A 20064-nucleotide genomic window follows, 5' to 3' on the forward strand; every position below is an offset into this window, starting at 1 on the left:
GTTAGATAACAATAAGCTTCTGGAAGGAACCATACCTCAATCCCACAGAAAATGCATGAACTATGCTTAATAGCTGGTGTCTTCCAGAAAGCCAACTGATTTAAATATTTCTGATAAGAAGAGAGGACAGACAGTATTGAGCCCATTCTACAAAGGTGGAAATATGTTTGAATATGATCAAAAAACAGGTCAAATAAATGTAATGATGATGTAAAATGTATTTTTATGATGAGTGTATAGACAAATTGGCAGTAACAGACTGACACTAACCATAGTAATAGCCACTCAAAGCTGTAAAGAGCATAAAGTTACATTCCTCCCGTAGTTTCACCAAAGTGACTTCATCAAATCTCCTACAATCAGCTTTCATGCTCACCACCCACCAAACGTCACGCAGGTTCTGCTCTGAGGTCAAAACAAAAAAAGCAGGTTGGGGCTTTCACTCAGACCATTCACAGGGTGAGCAACCTCACAATTACAACAGTCCCTGAAGGCAGCATCTGATCCAAGCGCTCAGGGAGAAAGAAAAGAAAAACTGAGTAGAGGAGAGAGACTATTTAGCCTTGTACCTCTGGCCTGGTAAGATAAAGCCTCCCTGAGGGTTGTTTTATCAACTTCAAAAAGACTGAGCAGCGTTTTTTTTTTTTTTAGTCTTGCTTTTTTTCTTTCTTTTTTTTATGTGTGTGTTAATATTCTATTTCTAATTTTCATCCCGTAGTGAGCGCTGGCCCGGTGTCACGCATGGCTCCCCGGGCGGTCTGGCTCCTGGTCGCGCTGTCCGCCGTCCTGAAGCTGCGCTCCTGCTGGGCTTATACCTGTCCGGCCATCTGCCGCTGCAGCGCCGACACGTTTCAGTGCAGCAGAGACACTCAGCTGGCCTCCAGGACCGCAGCAACATCTGCGCTGCGACTGTAAGTAACCCAGCTGTCTCTGGCTTTCCACAGGTACAAGACACAGAGAGGACTCTTCCCTTTCAGCTTATGCCATCCTATAAACTTTTTACTCTTCGCTGCGTTCAGACCCTCTTCAACTTAACTTTTTTTTATTATTATTTTACTGTCACTGTAAAGTTGCTCTTAGCACAGTTTTATATGATAAATGTAGAGTAATCCGGAGAGACAACTTAAAGAGACATTTTTGCTGCCTATTTTCCATTTTATTTTTATTTTTTATATGTCGCAGTATATCTGTGGATTTAACTGCTTTCCTCATGAATCTTACAGAAGGCTCACCCAGCTGCCCTTGAAACAAGTTCCCACTCATGCCTTCAAGGAGCTGATCAACATTACCATAATGTAAGTGGCTTTCTCCTTTACATATAAAAGGAAATTTAAAGTGGTGGATTTATATTAAATTCAATTAGGGGGTTTAGAGAGACTCGTTTTCTTTTAAACATAACTATGCATAAGAAAATAAAAACGTTTTAATCAGTGTAATTATTCATCTCGCACAGTAATGCTAGTAAATACATGCTGCCAGACTGGCACAGTGACCTTATCTGAAAATGTATTTAATGTTCAGAGTAATAGTGAATGAAATTTATGGAAATATAAAGCCTACCAACATGAAAATACATCAACACTGGCCCTTTTCTGTGTGGGACGTCAGTATTTAATAGCTTTCTGGCAATGCAAGACATTTTGAGAGCAATTATTTGTTTTATAAGGCAACACAATATGCTTCTAATTCTTTAAATTCACTCTGTTTTCCTGCTTATTGATGATAAACTCAGTGTTTCTAATATTTGTGCTAAATCTTTGTGAGTACTCACTCGTGTTGCGTGATCTCAAGAAAATATTTAATTGCTACTAATGCTAAACTTTGTGATATTAATATAAGTTGGAATAAACATTTTCTTACCGTTTTGTTAACATTAACAATAACTAAAAGTGTTACCATCGGTTTTAGTATCTTAGCCACTAAACGTGTTCAACAGATGTAAACATTGCGGACAGTTAAAGTCCATCCAGCTGGACAGATTTGATATCAGTTGCAGTTCAGTATAAATATCAGCAAATTATGAGGAGACTGACATTTTCATAACATATTTACCAAGTAAAATTATCAATATGCCCTCTAAGTGTTGTGGAAATAAGAAACAATAAAGGATAGAGAGACACAGAATGCTAATCAGACGCTTCAATACATTCATGAATCACATGATTTTAAGCTACTAATGATTTATTTGATCTTTTTAATTTCCAGTCTGAATTGATAGTAGAACACATTACTTCAATGAGCTTTCTGGGGATAAAAAAGTGCAAAACTTTGAATTTGTTATGACTTTCGATAATCAGTACATGGTGAATATTAAAGATCCAGGTTCCAGTACTCATACACGCCCACTTCTTCTTCGTTCTTGGTCAGCCGCACACTTTCTGTAGCTATCAACAAGCTTCTGGACTGGATATCAGACAAAATCTATCAAGTGTGACAAAAACAGGTCTTCAAAGTTCTCAAGCACAGGCATTAAGTATAGTGCGTAAACATTCCAGAAACTTTAAATAGGTTTTCTTGTTTAATTTACTTCAAAACCAGTTTTAATTTTAGATGGTTGTTAAAACATCCAACCAGCCATGCGAGCCAAACAAATGAAATAAAATTGGTTAGGATGTCCAGGAAAATCCAGGAGCCAACAAATTTCCGTCGATCATGAAGTTATTGAAACACCAGTCTGTGTTATCAGGGATCCAACGTTCATAACCTTCACAACTTTTGAAAACGCACCAACCAAACCAAACCAAACGCAAGACCCGTTTATTTCAAAGGGTTTTTGATGTTTGACTTTTAGTATTTTTATATTTTCTTTACTTTTTTTTAAACATAGTTGTATATTTTTTTAGCCTTTACTTTGCACTACTTCCTATTTATTGCGTTTCGTATTTGTTCTTACTTTGTAAAACAAAACAAGGCATCACTGTAAGGCGTTATATGTAAAGTTTGCTATGATTTGATTTACTACAACCTGGTGTGAGGGGATCTAAACACAGGAGAAGCCCCCTGTCCTAAACTCGACACATTCAAGCTCAAATGAAAATTACAGCTGCAAAGAGATATATCTTCTGCAGAAAAACATTCACGGTCAGATGAGCTACTGATGTAGATATCTGACCCAATTATCAGAGATCTTGTGATTGCAGAAGTCAGTGGTAATGGTGCATCACGCAAAATAGGTGGAATAATTAAACCAGCTCTAAATTTATCTTCTCCTCCCAACCACAACAAATAGTTGGTTGAAACTTGGGCAAAGCTGCTTATTTTAACAGAAAACGGACCAGAAATCCATCTTTGATAATGGCCTTACCTCCACCCTGTTAAAAATTTGTTGACTATGGTTAACAGCTAAGCCTATGCGGGTCAAAAATCCTTTTAAACAGATTCCAACCTTTGAATTTGATTCTTGTTTTAAGAAATTGTGTCCATGTGTTAGTTACATTAGATAGATCATACATTGTCGTCTGATCCAACTGACTTTTTCATCAGCCTGACAGGAATATAATCGTCCTGGTCATGATGAATGGATGTAAACTTAAAAAAAAGCACTCGGGTTCAAATTAGGAGCATCTGTTGTGGATAATGTGTTCCAAGGATCTGAATCAGATTTAAAGTTAAAACATAAAATTAAAAACTGTCTTAGTTGTAATAAACTCAAAATACATTCACAGTGTTTTGAGTCATTCTTCTCCCTGGACTCTCATCACTTTATACATTTCCTTTTGGTTCTGAAACAACACACAATTCCCATCGTTGTAGGATGATGAAATATGAGTTAAGCGTTGCTTCAGCTCCTCTTCTTGTCAACATTTTACTAACAAGCATATTTCTTTAAAAGCGATTGCTTGCGGTTGTTAAATCTCACTGAAATTGATCTGTATTTGCAGATGCATCAGTGTTAGACCACTGGCCATTAATCGTTGACAGAAACTTTCCTAATGCAAGACTTTTATGGCGATGTTAGAGAAGATTAGGACCACCAACTGACTCCTGAACAGTGCATCATTCATGTACTACCGCCCGACTGTCAAGTTCAAACATCTCAACTCTCTTACACATAGAGCAGCCCAGAGAAAGAAAGAAAAAAATCCTCCCTTTATATGGAAGGGGTGACTTTAATGGAGCCCGTGGGTTGTAAAATCCCCTGGAGCTCAGCGGTGGATGTCTCAGCAGCATAATTATCCTCGGCACAGCAGCAAATCCGCCAAGAAATGACTTAAAAGAACAAACCCAAGTGTTATGTTATCACTTTGTCATATTAATCACACAGAAGTGCTGTAGGGGAGCACGATCAAATCAGGTGAGAAAACCCTGAAATGTAGTGGAACTAAGGAAACGGTGCACAGAAAGAGGGGGCAAGTTAGAAACCGGTGGTTACTTATGCAAAATGCCCACCTGAACTCAACTCTGAGAGGAGACACCTGGGCTCTAATCGTCCATGTTTCCCCTTTTTTTTTTTTATCATCAAAATTTTTTGCATGTGACTTTTTCATACTGTGCTGAGCATGTTTGACTTTGCTCTCTGTTCCTCAGGGACACGCCTTATCAGTCTCAGATACGTACTGTACTTCAAGTCTGATCTACTAAATGGAGCCCAAATTTAGTCAGTTTTAAAATAAAAAAGAGTTCCTGACTATCCAAGTAGCTTTAAACCTAAATGAAACGGCAGCTTTACTGCTGCAATCCTTCATTTCCTCCTCGCCATTAAGTCTGCAATGGTAGAATGACAGGACTGTGTGCTTTTGTCACCGGTGATGCATGCTCGAAATCACAGCAGCACTTCATTTAGGCGATCATGTGAGGAGGCTTTTTATGACCTCTAAGCAGTAATTATGACACTATATGTGAAGCAATTAAGAGACGGGATGAAGGGAACGAGGATCCGCGGTACAGATGGAGTACTTTAATTGTTTCTCGGTTGAAGATGGAAGGACGTCGACGTTAGACGTGCAAAAGGTATCGGCTGATTACGGCTGAGCGACAGTCGAAAATGATGATTGCAGGCAGGAGATGGAGAACGTTTTACGAAGTCAGCCACCAGGCAACAAAGTAATCAAGGACGAATACAAAAAAAAAAAGAAAAAAAAGAAGGTCTTGGTAACTTTGTCTCCGTGTCTTTGTTTAGTCCTACTTTTTCCAACATCTTCACCTATTCTTGTTGACCCAAAAGCATCAGTGATGTATGTTTGGAGCTTTTCCACACATGAGTTCCTGGCATGTGAGCGCTAGTGGCCTAGAAAACGTGAATTGGTGGTGGGATTTTGTTTTTGGGAATTTCCCTGATGGTTTGCAATGGTATATCAATCATCCCCGTCCTATTTTTACTCTGAATGCATTAAAAGTTAAGCATTCTAAATAAAACCTAACACAAAAGAAAAACACAAGAAAGATGTTTAATTTACCATCTTCATGTAAGATAATTCCAGTGTATGCTCTTAACTAATGACTGAAGGAGACTGATTCTTTTTTTTGTTGTTGTTGTTGCTGCTGTTTTGCAGAGAGATCTCCCAGAGTGACTGCATCACACACATTCAGAAGCACGCCTTTTTCTCCCTCCACAGTCTGGCGCAGATGTAGGCTAAGCAGCATTTTTACCTTCTACCAAATACCCCCCTCCCCTCCCCTCCCATCCACTCCCTGCATATCAGTTTCAAACATGATTGGAGAAATATTCATTTGCATGTCATTTAAGTTTCATTGGATTATTCTGTCAGTTACAAGGCAGTGTGTTTAATCATTGAGTTTCAGTGCAGCCGATACATAAATATTTTGTGCCAATGCGAACGCTTTTGCATGTCAGACATAGCAATTACTGATTTGTTTCCCCAATTATTGTTTCTGCAGCTCAGTGCAGAATATCAAGAGTCTGAGGGTCATTGAAAGGGGAGCCTTCACGGATCTGCCCAGGCTGGAGTATTTGTAAGTCACTTTGTTTTTTGTTCCTTGCGCATTTAGACGTGACGATAAGTTCTGGGATTCTGAGGTTTTAACTGCGAAAACACAAAATTTGCCAAGTATTTTTTTTTTGTCTAGTTTGTCATGCAAATATTTTAGTGTGCTTAAAATAAGACGAAACAAACTTAAAAAGTAAGTTTGCAGCAAGATATATTACTTACCTACTTAAATAATTCTTGAATATGTACAAAAAAGTCCGAGTTTTACTTAAATTTTCTTTAAAAATACTTGCAAGTGGAACTAGTACTTTTTTAAATCTATATTTCAGAGTTATTTACTTAAAATAAGCTGACATACATCTTGCTGAAAAGTTCCTTTTAAGTTTGTTTTGTCTCATTTCAAATGATAGATATTCGCACTATAGTGTAGCCGAAAACACTAAGATTTAGAATTTTTGCCATGTTGAAGCTTCCAAAAAGAGACTTGGAATAAATTTCACATTTATCTCACATGTATTTACAAATGATCCCCAGCGGATGAACCCAATTATATTACAATTTTGTGGCCCTAAAAATGTGCCCCACCACCCCCCACCCTGTGAACTTAATAGGTTTTTCTGATGTAAACAAATGAGAACTTAAAAAAACTGAAAATAGAATATTTTCCACCTTTAATGTGACATTTATTCTGCTCTATTTAACTGAAAAACCCTTGTGGAGAAAATTGTTTAAAAAATAAAATAAAATAAAAATCCAGACGCTCCAGTAACCTGATTATATAAATAACATTTATGAGATTCAATTTTCTCAATAATTCTTGATCCTAACTTTAGGTCCTTCTGGTCTGGTACTGTCTGACATTTTCCTCCTTTTGCTAAATACATAGTTTGCAGAAAGTTACAAGAGAAGCTTTGCATCATTTTTATACGTCTTCTTATCTATTCATGGCCGCCTGTATCCGCCACTTGTCAATGCAGGAGCATCTCAAACACAGGCCTAACACACTTCCCAGACTTGACAACCATATCCACCCTGGCATCAGATATCATCCTGTGAGTATTTTCATTTCAAATCGGGGCTCCTCTGCCCCAGCTTAACGTACATTTGCAAGTCATAAAAATGCCGCTTTCCTTAGGTCACATTTTTGGACGAGAGCCGTTTCCTCTGAGCTCAGTTTTACTTTTATTCTGTCAATGTCACACTGCTATCAACCCTGACTGGTACTCTGTCTCACTGTGACACAGTTCAAACATCCCTTATTTGTATAAATATGCATAATTTAGTCTAACCAGAGAATGGAGCCAAGCAGCCTAAATGAGCGTTATCTCCTGCGCCTGCAGAGAAATGGCAGACAACATGAGGATCGACATCATCCCTGCCAATTCCTTCCAGGGCATCACAAAGGAGTACGTCGACATGTGAGTGCATGGGCCTTATTCTCTTTGTTGCTTCATTATCTGAGCTAAAAGCAGCAATTTGTCACTATTTGTTTCGTTGATGCATGTTTGCATATTTAAATGTCCGGCTCGCTGACCTTGGCAGTATGTGCCACTGGTGGCGAAGTAGAATTAATAACGGTGTGTCCTCAACAGGAACCTGGTTAGGAACGGCTTCAAGGAGATAAAATCTCACGCGTTCAACGGGACCAAGCTCAAAAGTCTGTAAGCAGTTCGGATCATTTAGAAAATTTGCCTCATGCCAATGCAATACGCTGCAGCAAAGCACAGCTAAGTGCAAAGGATTTCCTACTCCAATCATAAATTACTAATCGTACCAGTAAACAACCCTTATGTAAGACTAAACAAAGATTGGACGCCTCGTTGTTTTCTTGCCTTGTTCCATAATGCTGAACCTCTATGAAGACGAGATCCATGCAGACACCCTGCAGTCTAAAAATAAGACCCATCCTCCTCAGTGCCGGCTCCAGAGGAGGAGATGAATAATACACTGGGGGCAGCGTTGGTCATTATCATGTCATCTCAAGTTTCCGTTCAAATTGTGTGTGAAGCAGAAAACTGCAGCTCGGGTTTGAGGTTACTTCTTTGTGTTTTGCAGAATACTGAGGGACAACAGGAACCTCCGTCATATTCAGGAAGATGCTTTTGAAGGAGCCACAGGTCCAAGCTATCTGTAAGTGTTCTTGTAATTTATATATTTTCACCAGTATGTGGTATTAAGGGATGTTTCAACAGATTTTTTGCACAAATGCGTTCATCTACACAAAAAGGGTTTTCTGAACGTTTTATAAATTTGCTCACGATCACACTAGCATATATCTGCCGAGTGCATCTGATGCACCATTTTCAGCTGAGAACAGGTTCACAACATTCATTACGAACTTTTAATTACGAAGGGCATAAAGATGAAATTCATTAGATTCATATTGCTTTTCTTACACTATAGCTAGATAAGCACAGTTCTCCAGACTTGTATACACCCCTTGTAAAGAGGCAAGATCACTGAAATTAAATTAATCTTCAGTTTGCAACGCTAAATCTCACATTCCAGAAATTTTAAAAATGATTCCCCAATTTGATACGATTTATTTAGTAGAGAGATTTGGTCCAACTTTGAGTTAAATATTCACCTTATTTCTCTTTATTATTTCAGAATTTCTAAACATCTTTGCCTCTGTTGGTTTATTTTAATAAGTTTAAATTGAGAAGCAAAGAAGAATCCTGATGTTACATTTCTTTGCACAGAAATATATTAGTTAACTTCCCTTGCTGATAGACTGGCTTTGCAAAACTCCTGTTGAGCTCAAATTGAAAATGAAAAACACCCAGAGAGATCAAGGTTAATCCAAAGATAGGCGGCAGCATTTTGTTGTAATGAAATCCAGTCATTGTCATTTCCGCCCCCCCCCTCCCCTTTCATTCGTGTTCTGTGTTTCAGGGATGTTTCGTTCACGGCTCTCAGTTCCCTGCCGAGTAAAGGCCTGAGTCAAGTGCTATCTCTGAAAGCCACCTCTGCGTTCGCCCTGAAGAGCCTCCCGCCGTTGGACGGCCTCGCCGAGCTGCTGGAGGCCGAGCTCACTTACCCGAGCCACTGCTGCGCTTTCCACACGTGGCGCAGGAAGCAAAGGTAAGCGACCAGCTCTCCCAGCGATGCAACGAATCCATCTACATCTGCATAAGAGAACCAGACCGCATCTCCTGAATACAGATCAGTCGGCCGGTAATTAGCGGTCAGGTTTATTGACGATTCTTGCAAATTAACGTTTTCTGCTCTTTTTTTTTTCCTCCTTTCCTTCAAGGGAAAGGGCCTCAAGGAACTTTACAAAGTTGTGTGATCTCAGCGACGCAGAAATGTAAGATACAACCCAGCTCAACGTTAGAAATCATCCTCTCCGCCATCTTTAAGTCTACAAGTGTGTGATTTAATCTTGCTGTACAGACAGTTGTTTTATGAAAGCCTGAGCTTTTCTCCTCGAGTTGGTCTATCACACCGTTTCAATCAAATTGTATTTGTATAGCACATTTCAGCAGCAAGGCATTTCAAAGTGTTTTACATAATTAAAATAAAAACATTGAATAAACAGTGAGAAAGAGAGAGATAAAAAAAGATAAAAACATAAACAGTGAAAGAGAAATTAAAGTAAAGATAAAGATTTAAATAAATAAATACCAATAATAGCCACTGAAGTTTCAAAGTAAAAAAGTTTAATGGGCATCATTACTTTTGCAAGTCACCATCTGCCCTTAAAGATGTGTGAACGGACTTTTTCACCCTTTGACAACATCCATGAACTGAGAGACGGCTCTAATAAAACGCATCAGCTGCACTCTGGTTTTGATTAATGTTTGCATTAACAGAAGGCATTTTTATTTTTTTTATGTTATAATTTTATGAAGAGCTGCAAGTCAGATAACGCATCGTTTCATTATCTGTGGGAAGTAAACTGCTGACAATCAGCATCCATTTTTCTTTCTGTAAGTCAGATTAGATCAGCTCCTTGATGCTTCAGATGATGCATTTCACCAGTGAGCCTCAAACAACCTTTAATCATAACATTGTTTCTTTGTTCTTCAGGGAGCCCACTGATGACGGCATGAATCTCGTCTTTGACATAAGCTTTCAATACCCGGACCTCGAGTTTAGTTGCCATAGCAGCCCGTTCGTGATGTGCACGCCGATGCCGGATGCGTTCAACCCTTGCGAGGACCTGCTGGGCTTCCCCTTCCTGCGCTGCCTCACCTGGCTCATCACAGTCTTCGCCGTGGCTGGTAACCTGGCCGTCTTGGTCGTCCTGCTCGTCAGCCGCCACAAGCTGACCATCTCGACATTCCTCATGTGCAACCTGGCCTTTGCCGACCTGTGCATGGGGCTCTACCTGATGCTGATCGCCTTCATGGACTTCAACTCCCGCCACGAGTACTACAACCACGCCACCAGCTGGCAGACGGGGCCCGGCTGCAGCACGGCCGGGTTCCTGACCGTGTTCGCCAGCGAGCTGTCTGTCTACACGCTGACCGTCATCAGCCTGGAGCGCTGGCACACCATCACCAACGCCATGCACGTCAACAGGAGGCTGCGGCTGCACCACGTGGCGGCCATGATGGCGGCCGGCTGGGGCTTCTCCCTGCTCGTCGCTCTGCTTCCTCTGGTGGGAGTGAGCAGCTACAGCAAGGTGAGCATCTGCCTGCCCATGGACATCGACACGACGGGCTCTCAGGTTTACGTCATGGCCGTCCTCATCCTCAACGTGGTCGCGTTCCTGGTCGTCTGCTTCTGCTACGTATGCATCTATCTCAGCGTGCACAACCCGGAGCACGCCACCCGCCACGGCGACACCAAGATCGCCAAGCGCATGGCCGTGCTCATATTCACAGACTTCATGTGCATGGCGCCAATCTCCTTCTTTGCCATCTCGGCCGCGCTGCGCATGCCCCTCATAACCGTGTCCCACTCCAAAATCCTGCTGATTCTCTTTTACCCCATCAACTCCCTCTGCAACCCCTTCCTGTACACCATCTTCACTCGCGCCTTCAGGAGGGACGTGTGCCGGCTGCTGAGCCGCTGCGGCTGCTGCGACGCCAACTCCGATTTCTACAGATCACAGACGGTGGCGTCGCAGCACACCTGCATCAACAAAGTGGCCGACAGGAAACCTCACTCGCTGAGCTTTTATGCCCATCACATTAAGATGAAGGGCTGCTTTCTAAGTAAGGGAGCGACATGACTGTCGGTGCGCGGGCTGGGAACTCGGAGGCAACATCTGCTCGCTGAATATGCCGCGTTTGAGAATTAAGGTGAAGTGGTGGAGAGACTGCTGGCGTCACGCAAATATCTGATAGAATATTGTGTGGTTTATTTCGCAAACAGAAAATGTTCATTTAAACTGAGGAGGTTTGAAGGTAAGGGAAGTGCATCCTCTGTTCTGTACAGATATTGTAAAAAGAAGCAGATAGACGGAGAACAAAAAAGTTTGTTGAAGAAATGTAAAGCATCTCTGTTTGGTTGTACTCTAAACTATTGATCAATGAGATGTTTAAAGTGGATCTAAAAAGTTGACATCCCTGTTAAAATGGTAGCTTTTTGTGAAGTACATAAATTAGTTTTGTTCCCAACGGTCCAGTCAAAGTCCAGAACCAAAACAGACATCTTGACAGACCAGAAAGCACACACTGAAAATAATTCAAACATTCTTCAAGAAGTATTGCAAGGTCTGCAAACTGAAGTGATTTTTTTTTTTTTCACATTTTCCCCTAGACTTTTTCCCCCCAGTGAAATTGCACACAATTTTCAAATCCACATTAAAAGTTGGAAACAATTTTAAAAGGATTTCTCATTGTTTTTCAAACTCCTAGCATTTTCATAGGGCTGTTCACACTTGAGATCCACCATGAATCTATTAATGATTTCAGAGTTATCCTTATTGAATCAAGACTTTTCCATTTGTACATAATAAAAAAGGCTTGCATATCTTTTTAAATGGTTCTGCTCAAAGTTGAGCTTTAGCGCCACCTTTTGGTTTCAGGAGACATTTTGACAGGAGTGTTTGAAGACTGTAGTAACATCTGAAAGGTAAAAATTTATACTGAAATGTCCATTTTATTGAAATAAAATTGTGGTCATTTACTTTTGGTATTTATCAAATCTCTTCTTGGATCTCCCTTTCCACAGTTTCACACTCAACTACCGAAAACAGTAACGGGTGGGATTTCTTAGACATTCAGTGGGGAAAAAAAACCCTTCATTTTATAAGTAAGACATTCAAGCTGTTGCTTGTAGTTTTCGATCACTGCAGAGCTCTTTTCCCCATTTAGCAAGGACGACCTTCATCTTTCACAGAAAGTTCTGTTTTACATTATTCATATTTTAAGCAAATATTTTCTCCTTACATTAAAAGATTCTATTCAAAGAAAGTTTTGAAACCGTTTACCAAAAACTACCCCACACCCCATCTGTTATCTTGAGCAGACTTGTAACTCTCAGCAGAAACCCTAGAAAAAAAGCTGACAATGCAAACTTTTTTTCTGCCATTTTCTTATGTGCAAATCTGTGTCAAGTTTGGAAGCCAGAAACAGGTCGTCCTTTTCCTCAGTGACATTTTCTAAGGGTTTCTTTGTCTCAAATTCAGATAATTTTGCAGGCCTGAACAGACTTTTCTACCAAATTGTGAAGCTGCATGCATATTTCTTACCAATGGTTTGTCTGTCTTGTGCCTTGTTGCTTGAGCAGTTTTTAAACCACGCTTTCCTTCCACTAAACTTTCCATCAAAGTGATTTTGCAAGGTGCAAGAAGTCAACTTCTTTAATCAAAAGACCTTTTGCTTGGTGTCAAGTCAGCAGTGATCCACCTGATTTTTTAGCTCATCAGATTTTCTAAAATAATTTCCCAGTTGCTTATAATGCAATCTATTTGTTGAAAAAGAAATTAGTTTATCAGAAGTAAGGCAAAAACTATTTAAATTTAATTACTTAGTAAGTTTTACTTTTTGAAATTAAATGCTATCAAGATGCTCAGTGAGTAAATTCTCAATGCATTTTTAAAGCAGTTTGATTTCTCCACTGCAATAAGATGTACAACATATTCTCAGATTAGCAGAGTATCTCCAAGTTGTTTTTTTTTTTTTTACAAAAGGAGAAAACATGACAAAAGAAACCAAAAAAAAAGCAGAAGAGAAAGTCTTTTAATAAAATTCTCTCAAACAACATAAATCTGTCATTTCTCTCAGTAAACTGGAGCAAAATAAACTACAGGAAACGTCAAAGTTTCCACTTTCAGCCTTGCTTTGATAAATAATGACAAGAATTAACAGTGATTTGAAACAGAAACGGCTTAATGTGCCTCTTAACTGAATTTCCGCACTTCATTTTCATTCATGACTTTCCTTTACGAAACGATCTCCTCACCACTCCGCTTCCCCTACAGCTTTAGAAAACACGTAGTCCCTGCCTCCATAACTCATCACTCCATCTTTCAGCTGAAACTTCCAGCGATTTTTACTGCGGTGAATCTGCAACATGAAGAAATATTGCAATGTTTAATGTCCAGCGCTGGACTTTGTTTAGCGTCGGTTGTTGAGAGAGAGAGAATGGACGTTCTTACTTTGTCATACTGGCAAACGATCACATTGTCGGTGTCAAAAAGATCCGGGATGTCCTGTTCGACAACATCGTCTCCAGAATTAAGAGGATCCTAAACAATCAGGGAAGCTGATTAACAAAAATAAAGCCTACAAAACAGCTGCAGGCCCTTTTTAAATATTTGGGATTCCAGTTTAGAAAATCATGAAAAGCAGAGATTTTTCCCAGGAATACTTATTCAGCTAAAGTCATCGTAAAAGCAAATGATCCACTCAACCAGGAGTTGAGCGGAAACAGAACAGCAGCTGCTCAATTATGGAGAAACAAAAAATAAAAAATTATTAAAAAGCAAAACTAAATATCTTAAATATTTTTTGCGGAGTTTGAAAACAGCAGTAATTAGAATTTACTTCAACCTTCACAGATACCTTCTTTGTTCAAAAGTGATCATATTTATACTTTTAAAAGTTAAACTAGAAAATGAGGGTGAAAGATACTTTAGGAAATGTAAATGGAAAACAGTATATTAAATAGTCACAACAATTTATATAATCAAAAATGCTCACATGGTTTATTCAGCCATTGGTATATCCTGCATATACAATTAAATTTAGTCTAAATATATCAGTTATTCAATTTATTTTGTACATAATCTCACTAATTATTAAGAGTTTTCAGGAAATTGAACACAACCGCTGGTGGTCCAGTAACAAAACATGCACATCGTGTTTTTTAATCTGCACTGCGTCTTTGAATTTGTTCCCAGACTGTTCTGCTAAACGTCACCACTACAGGTCTGTGGTCATTTCATCAGTTTACATTTTAGTTATTTCATTGGCAACTGCTTTAAGGGACAGAATTGTGGCAAACGCTGCAGTTTCATACCAACTACATGTCTGTTTATAGCCACCAGGGCGGCGCTGCCGTCCTCTCTTTGCTCCATCCTAAGCCTTTGAAAGAGGCAGAACATTTTATCAAAGAATAATAAAAAGTAATAATTCAAATATACTGTTCGACAATTACTTTAGTGATCAAAAGTGGAAATTGAATTATTAATTTACTTAAATGCGCAGCGCTGAGGGACTGCAGGCCTCCCTTTCTTCAGCTTTGATCAGTGTTGATGCATCAACGATGAGGAGGAGAAGAGCTTCATGGCTGAAACCACCACTCAGCAGAAAAAGCATGGATGCTGCGTAGCTGAACTGATTTTTGCCAATACTGTTTATACTTTACTCCTTTGCTGTGATGTGTAACCGTAGCAACAGGATGGCAGATGTTTATTGATCCCAAAGGGAAATAATTTAAAGTATTGAAGAATTTGAATTTTTTTTTTCCCCTCCCTAAAATAAATGACTGAAAACGGAGTCGAGCAAAAACGGGAAAATACCTGCAACTGGAAAAACGCAATTCAAACAGCTCAGTAAACGAGACGACACATAAGACTTAACATGGAGGTCACCCTCACCTCGTCTTCTACGTTAGCGAGTTCGTCCGCCACGCCTTCGTCACTGCTGGAGGAGATGCTGTTGCTGTCGCTGCAGTTTTCCTCCTGCAGCGCTCTGATTGCTTCTGCGTTGATCAAACCCAGGAAGTCGCTCTTTTCCATGGGAGCCTCCCCTTCCTCCTCTGGGTCCGAGCCGTCGGCTGGGCCATCCAGCTGTACAATATCCGACAGCTCTCTGTAGGTGTAGTCCAAGTCCAGCTTTGCAAAAGAAACGCAAGGAGGAGCTGGAGTTATGTGGTGCAACCTGAAGTTGATGCTCACAATAAAAATGAAACAATCTGACAAGGATCTGCTACCTTTAAAGAACCAAAGTGACATTTTTACCTTTAAGTCAAAGAAAAGCCTCAATTTTTATGAATATCTGCAGTGATTTTTAAAGTCAACATTTTATTTCTGTTTTGGTTTATTAAAAAAAAAGTGTGTTTGTATACAATACGAAAAACCAGCATGTCTCGCAATTGCAAATTCTGCACCACATCTTAGATAAAGTTATGTAAGAATTAAGTGGTATACAACACAGTAGCTTGGAGGTACAAAGAGGGAAAATGCTCAGTTACCCCCAGATCAGCTCCAGACTGGTTCCCAGCAGCTAGTTTCCACACCCTGCTGGCCTTCTCCCTCTCCTCCTCTATGACTTCTTTCAGAATTTCGTCAATGTCTCTGCTCTGCGTCTTCTGTGCGAGGGCAGCCTCCTCTGCAGAGATCTGGAAGTCCAACAGCTGAGTGCAGGGAGAGGCAGGTTCAGGCTGGGCGCTCGAATCACTTCCTCCCAGTGTGACCCCTCGACCTGGAGGCTCCCGAGGAAGGCCGCTCTCCTGACTCGGGGTGAGACCGGTTCTCGATTGCGTGACGTAGGAATCTGGAGCAGAGCAGGACTCCGGCTCATGAAGCGGGATGGGATTTGGTGGAGCTGCTGCTTCGCTCTGTTCTGGGACGGTTTGAGCGAGACGGGACGCAGCCCGCTGCCCCGCTGGAGCTTGAGTGACGACGACAGGAACATTGACTTTGTAAAGTTGCCCTTCAGGAAACAAAAGGGAATTTTTACTTTCCAATAGCTGCTATTAAAAACCCAAGGTCAAGAAGACAATGGAGACTAAAGCTGTTCGGTACCAGAAGCCGTCTGCAGAGTGACGCCTGCCGGTATCTTAACGGGGTAGGGGAGCGCAGCAGGGAGCGAAAAAGTAGCAAGAGTTTGTGTTTTGTTCTAGTAAAAAGAAAGAGGAAATACAATGTTATAGTTTTCAGATTTACATTGTTTTTTAAATCCACACCAAATTCACAAAATACAGGTTGTAATAATAGTGCTGTCTTACAGACATGAAAATGTCTCTTCTTGGCAACATATGGTTTTATTTGTCCACATGTCTAATATTTAGGTTATGTGTCTAATGGGTGAAAAAAAAAACAAGCAAATACACCATAAGATTATGAAATCACAAGTTTATAATTAAATGCATTTTATTACATCAAAACAAGAAAAATTAAAAAATTCCAATTTAAAAAATATGCAGAAAAAAATTTAAATCCCAGAGCTAATCTGTTCATTTTGTGTTCTTAATTAGTATTTTTCAAAGTTTTACATCTTTAGTTTTTTTGTTTTTAGGCAATTTGCTTTGATTCTTGCAATGAAGAATGATGAGATCAGATGCAACCGATCACCAAGTTTATGAAAATTAACTTTAACCCAATTAATTTAATCCAAAAGACAAGAAATATCACTTTTTCATCCCTCCTTGCATCATTTTAACAATCAGAGGAAAGTAATGAGGACAGGGCAGCTGATAATTGTGATCATGAAATTAAACAGTTGCTTCTACACATGAAGTGGAGAAAGTCCGTTTCTTAGATAAAACCAAGACACAGGACCCTCAAAAAAAAAAAAAAAAAAAAAAAATCATGAAAAAATATCCCGGGACTTGACAGTGAAGCACCCAGATGATCTTTATGCATCAACTCAGTCATCATCAATTTCAATACAATAAATTTTTAAAGAAGCCATACATAAAAAAAAAAAAACAAAAAAAAAAAAACAAGAGTCAATTGCTTAAAAGACTAAAATATTGAAGTTAAGCGAGTCAAACTCCCAGGACATTAATCCCATTAAAATCTCTGTGCTTTTCTTAATCCTTCATAAAATTATGGCACTGCAGCATGGTGATTAAATAATGATTTCGCTGAAGCGTTAAATATAAAAAGCTAAATTCTTGTCAGTTTCAAACCTTTTTTGCAATGGCTGTGACCAAAACACAAGAGGAATACAAGTTACTTTTCAGGAGCTTTCACAGAACTCACCAGGTATTTTAGGTAACTTTAACAAAAGTTACATTCAGTCCCAACATTATGCAACAGGATTTTTTTCCCCAAGAGATTACCAAATATTTTCCAGAACTTTTATGGGGTTTTTTCCATAAATTTACCAAGATCTGGAAAAGTTCTGGATAAGTTCCTGCCAAGTTACCAGTAAGCTCCAGGAAGGAATGACCTGAATGAAACTGACTGTTTCTATGACACTCACCTGGACCGGTAAGCTGTGGATGTTCTGACCCATTTGTGTCAAACCTGGAGCTGAAAAAGAAAACGGAAACTAAACAGGCGACACCCAAACAAGCCTCCCACCATCTAAGTTATTTCAAGAAAACAGTTCTTCTTACAGTGACACAATGATTAAACTTAATTGGCTACATAAAGACTGAATAGAGAAGCAAGATGCTTAAAGGTGTGGATCATCACCTGGAAGTTCCTGGTTCTGGTCGGCCTGTGAGTAGCCGGCAGGAAGCTGGAGAACAAAGTTGGAGGAGTTGATGTTCTTCCTCAAGTCCTCCATTGCTTTGGACTGCAACACTTTTGACTCCCAAAGCTGCAGAGAAGACACAGCGGCGCGTCTTCGTGGTGTAGTTCACACTTCCCCCGCTAGGTTGCCTAACTTCGCTGCGCTTGGAAACTTTTGTTTTCTGCTTTACTCACGTGCCTCAAGTCGTCCAGCACTCGATCTTCAAGGCCTTCATCCAGAAAAAAATCCTTCATGCTGTCAATCACATCATCCATGATGGACAGGTAGAGTTTGGCCTGCGGAAATAATTAGGATGAACAAAAAAATAAATAAAAATACAACCCGTAAGATCAGCTAAATATGTTCTCTATAGATAGAATTAATAAACATTTCTTAAATAAAGCAGCTTTTGGGAACATAGACGACTTTTCTCACCACTGGGCCTGAATTATTCAGCATTGTTTAAGTCAGACTGCGTAACAATAACGGTGAACCTGGAAGCGTAGTGCAGAAAAATCACGCTGATAACCCTCCATCTGTTTCCAGACCTTGCACACAGGTGACAGTGATCATCATCATCAAGATCCAGCCCACAGGGGCGGAACCCGATGTGACGTCATAGGCGGGTTAAAAAACAACTGCGGCCCGGGGCGCAGAGATCCAAAAAGCCCCCCTTCATAACACCAATCATACAAAACAACCACAAATCATGATATTATTGGTGACATTACTGAGGTAATATCTGTATATGACACGTTGGGTTGAATATAGTGCAAAACTACTGTGCATTTTTATTAGTATGGTGTACTTTTGGGATTATTTCAGTGTCTTAGTGTTTATTTTTGAGCTGAGCTATTTTTCTATTATTAATAATAATGGAGGAGGATTTTTGTATCCGATGAGAATCACTAAAATTACCTTTGCCTATTGATAGGGCATTTATAAAAAACCCTCTTTGTGTTTTTAATCTATAAAATTATTTTTTTTTCCTGCTTACCATTTAGTTACTGGAGGTCTGATAAGAACATCTGCTGCGTGGCATACTTTTCGTTTTCCACTGGGGCTTATTGTGCTACAATTACAGGAGCTCTTAGCACTTCCTTGTTTACAGTGGGGAAATACAAGGCAGGTCTAGACGAGGTCAGCCAGCAGTCCTGGTAGACTCCAAAGTCAGACAACAATATGATCTGCAGCATTAATGCCTGGAGATGTGGAGGGATTTTCAGCTACATAACACAATGATAGCTCCTGTGTGACCTGCTGTAGTCTGGTTTAGAAAGCTGAAGCTGTAATGACTACAAAGTGCATATATAAGACACACAACTTTTCACTGTTTATAGGTGAGATTAATTAGAATTACCAAAGTTATTTGCTAAATAACCATATTTATTTTCATTTTAATAATAGCTTTTTTTTTCCAATTCTAGAAGTTGGCAAACAGTTTTTTACCTTTTAATGTTTTTAGGAAGGCTCAGATCATGATGGTACATTGCTTTTTCAACTGGAAACAGGTGTAATTAGCAACATTTGTGTTAAAGAGATGCACACTTCATTCTGCCCTTTCTGTATGACCTGATGGAAAAACTTGAAAAAACCCAACAAAAAACAAGAAATCAGGAGAAATGTAATGCCTGAAAAATCCACTGATTAAAAACGCTGGTTTGCAAATGCATCCAAGTAAAAATACTAAAAATGATCTTTTATGGTCTAATGAACAAATGTTCATAATACGTCCATAATAACCATAAATATACATTTACATTTACATAGAGAAGCAAATGTGAAGGCAGCTTAATGTTTTGGTGGTTTGCTGCAAGAGGGACTGGTGCGTTTTATAAAACAGATTTCATCATGGAAAAAAAAAATAGAAGAAAAGATATTCTGTGGATATATTAAAAGACATCAGACAGGAAGTTGGCCACAAATGGGTCTCCCACATTGATAATAACCCTAAGCATATCAGCAAAATAATTATAAAGTAGATCTTGTTAATTAATTAATATAGAACTCTAAAATCAACTATTACTGATAAGGATCATTATATACTGCTCAAAAAAATAAAGGGAACATTTCACTTTAATTTTGTGTGTGGCTCCAAATCCAGGCCTCCATTGGTTAATAAATTTGATTTCCATTGATGATTTTTGTGTGATTTTGTTGTCAGCACATTCAACTTTGTACAGAACAAAGTATTCAATGAGAATATTTCATTCATTTAGATCTAGGATGTGTTATTTGAGTGTTCCCTTTATTTTTTTGAGCAGTGTACTTCATAATCCCATTCCAACTCTGAAAATAGTGTTTTTCTTGTTTTTTTATAGGTAAAAATTAACATGTCTCTCATTATTACATCCTCTTTTCCTGTTTAA

At 39.3% G+C, this 20064-nt stretch overlaps 2 protein-coding genes across 2 annotated transcripts; one reads left to right on the forward strand and one right to left on the reverse strand.

Moving 5' to 3' along the window:
* The first annotated feature begins 723 nt into the window (after positions 1-723).
* LOC106933034 (lutropin-choriogonadotropic hormone receptor-like) lies at positions 724-11217 on the forward strand. Its single transcript, XM_015012058.2, has 11 exons — positions 724-911; positions 1224-1295; positions 5493-5567; positions 5839-5913; positions 6866-6940; positions 7229-7306; positions 7481-7549; positions 7944-8018; positions 8784-8972; positions 9145-9198; positions 9921-11217. Exons 1-11 carry the CDS (start codon positions 742-744, stop codon positions 11068-11070), a joined length of 2082 nt encoding a protein of 693 aa, XP_014867544.1. The 5' UTR covers positions 724-741; the 3' UTR covers positions 11071-11217.
* A 1789-nt stretch (positions 11218-13006) lies between these two features.
* On the reverse strand, positions 13007-18259 carry gtf2a1l (general transcription factor IIA, 1-like). The gene is made up of 9 exons (XM_088013497.1): positions 18131-18259; positions 17890-17991; positions 17656-17782; positions 17441-17490; positions 16036-16129; positions 15483-15943; positions 14887-15123; positions 13444-13533; positions 13007-13351 (listed from the first exon to the last, which is right to left on the reverse strand). The coding sequence occupies exons 1-9, from the start codon at positions 18152-18154 to the stop codon at positions 13244-13246; spliced, it is 1293 nt and encodes a 430-aa protein (XP_087869623.1). The 5' UTR covers positions 18155-18259; the 3' UTR covers positions 13007-13243.
* Positions 18260-20064: the final 1805 nt, after the last annotated feature.

Source organism: Poecilia mexicana, unplaced genomic scaffold (assembly GCF_051168715.1).
Source record: "Poecilia mexicana isolate PSO_F unplaced genomic scaffold, ASM5116871v1 scaffold_15, whole genome shotgun sequence".
NCBI lineage: Eukaryota > Metazoa > Chordata > Actinopteri > Cyprinodontiformes > Poeciliidae > Poecilia > Poecilia mexicana.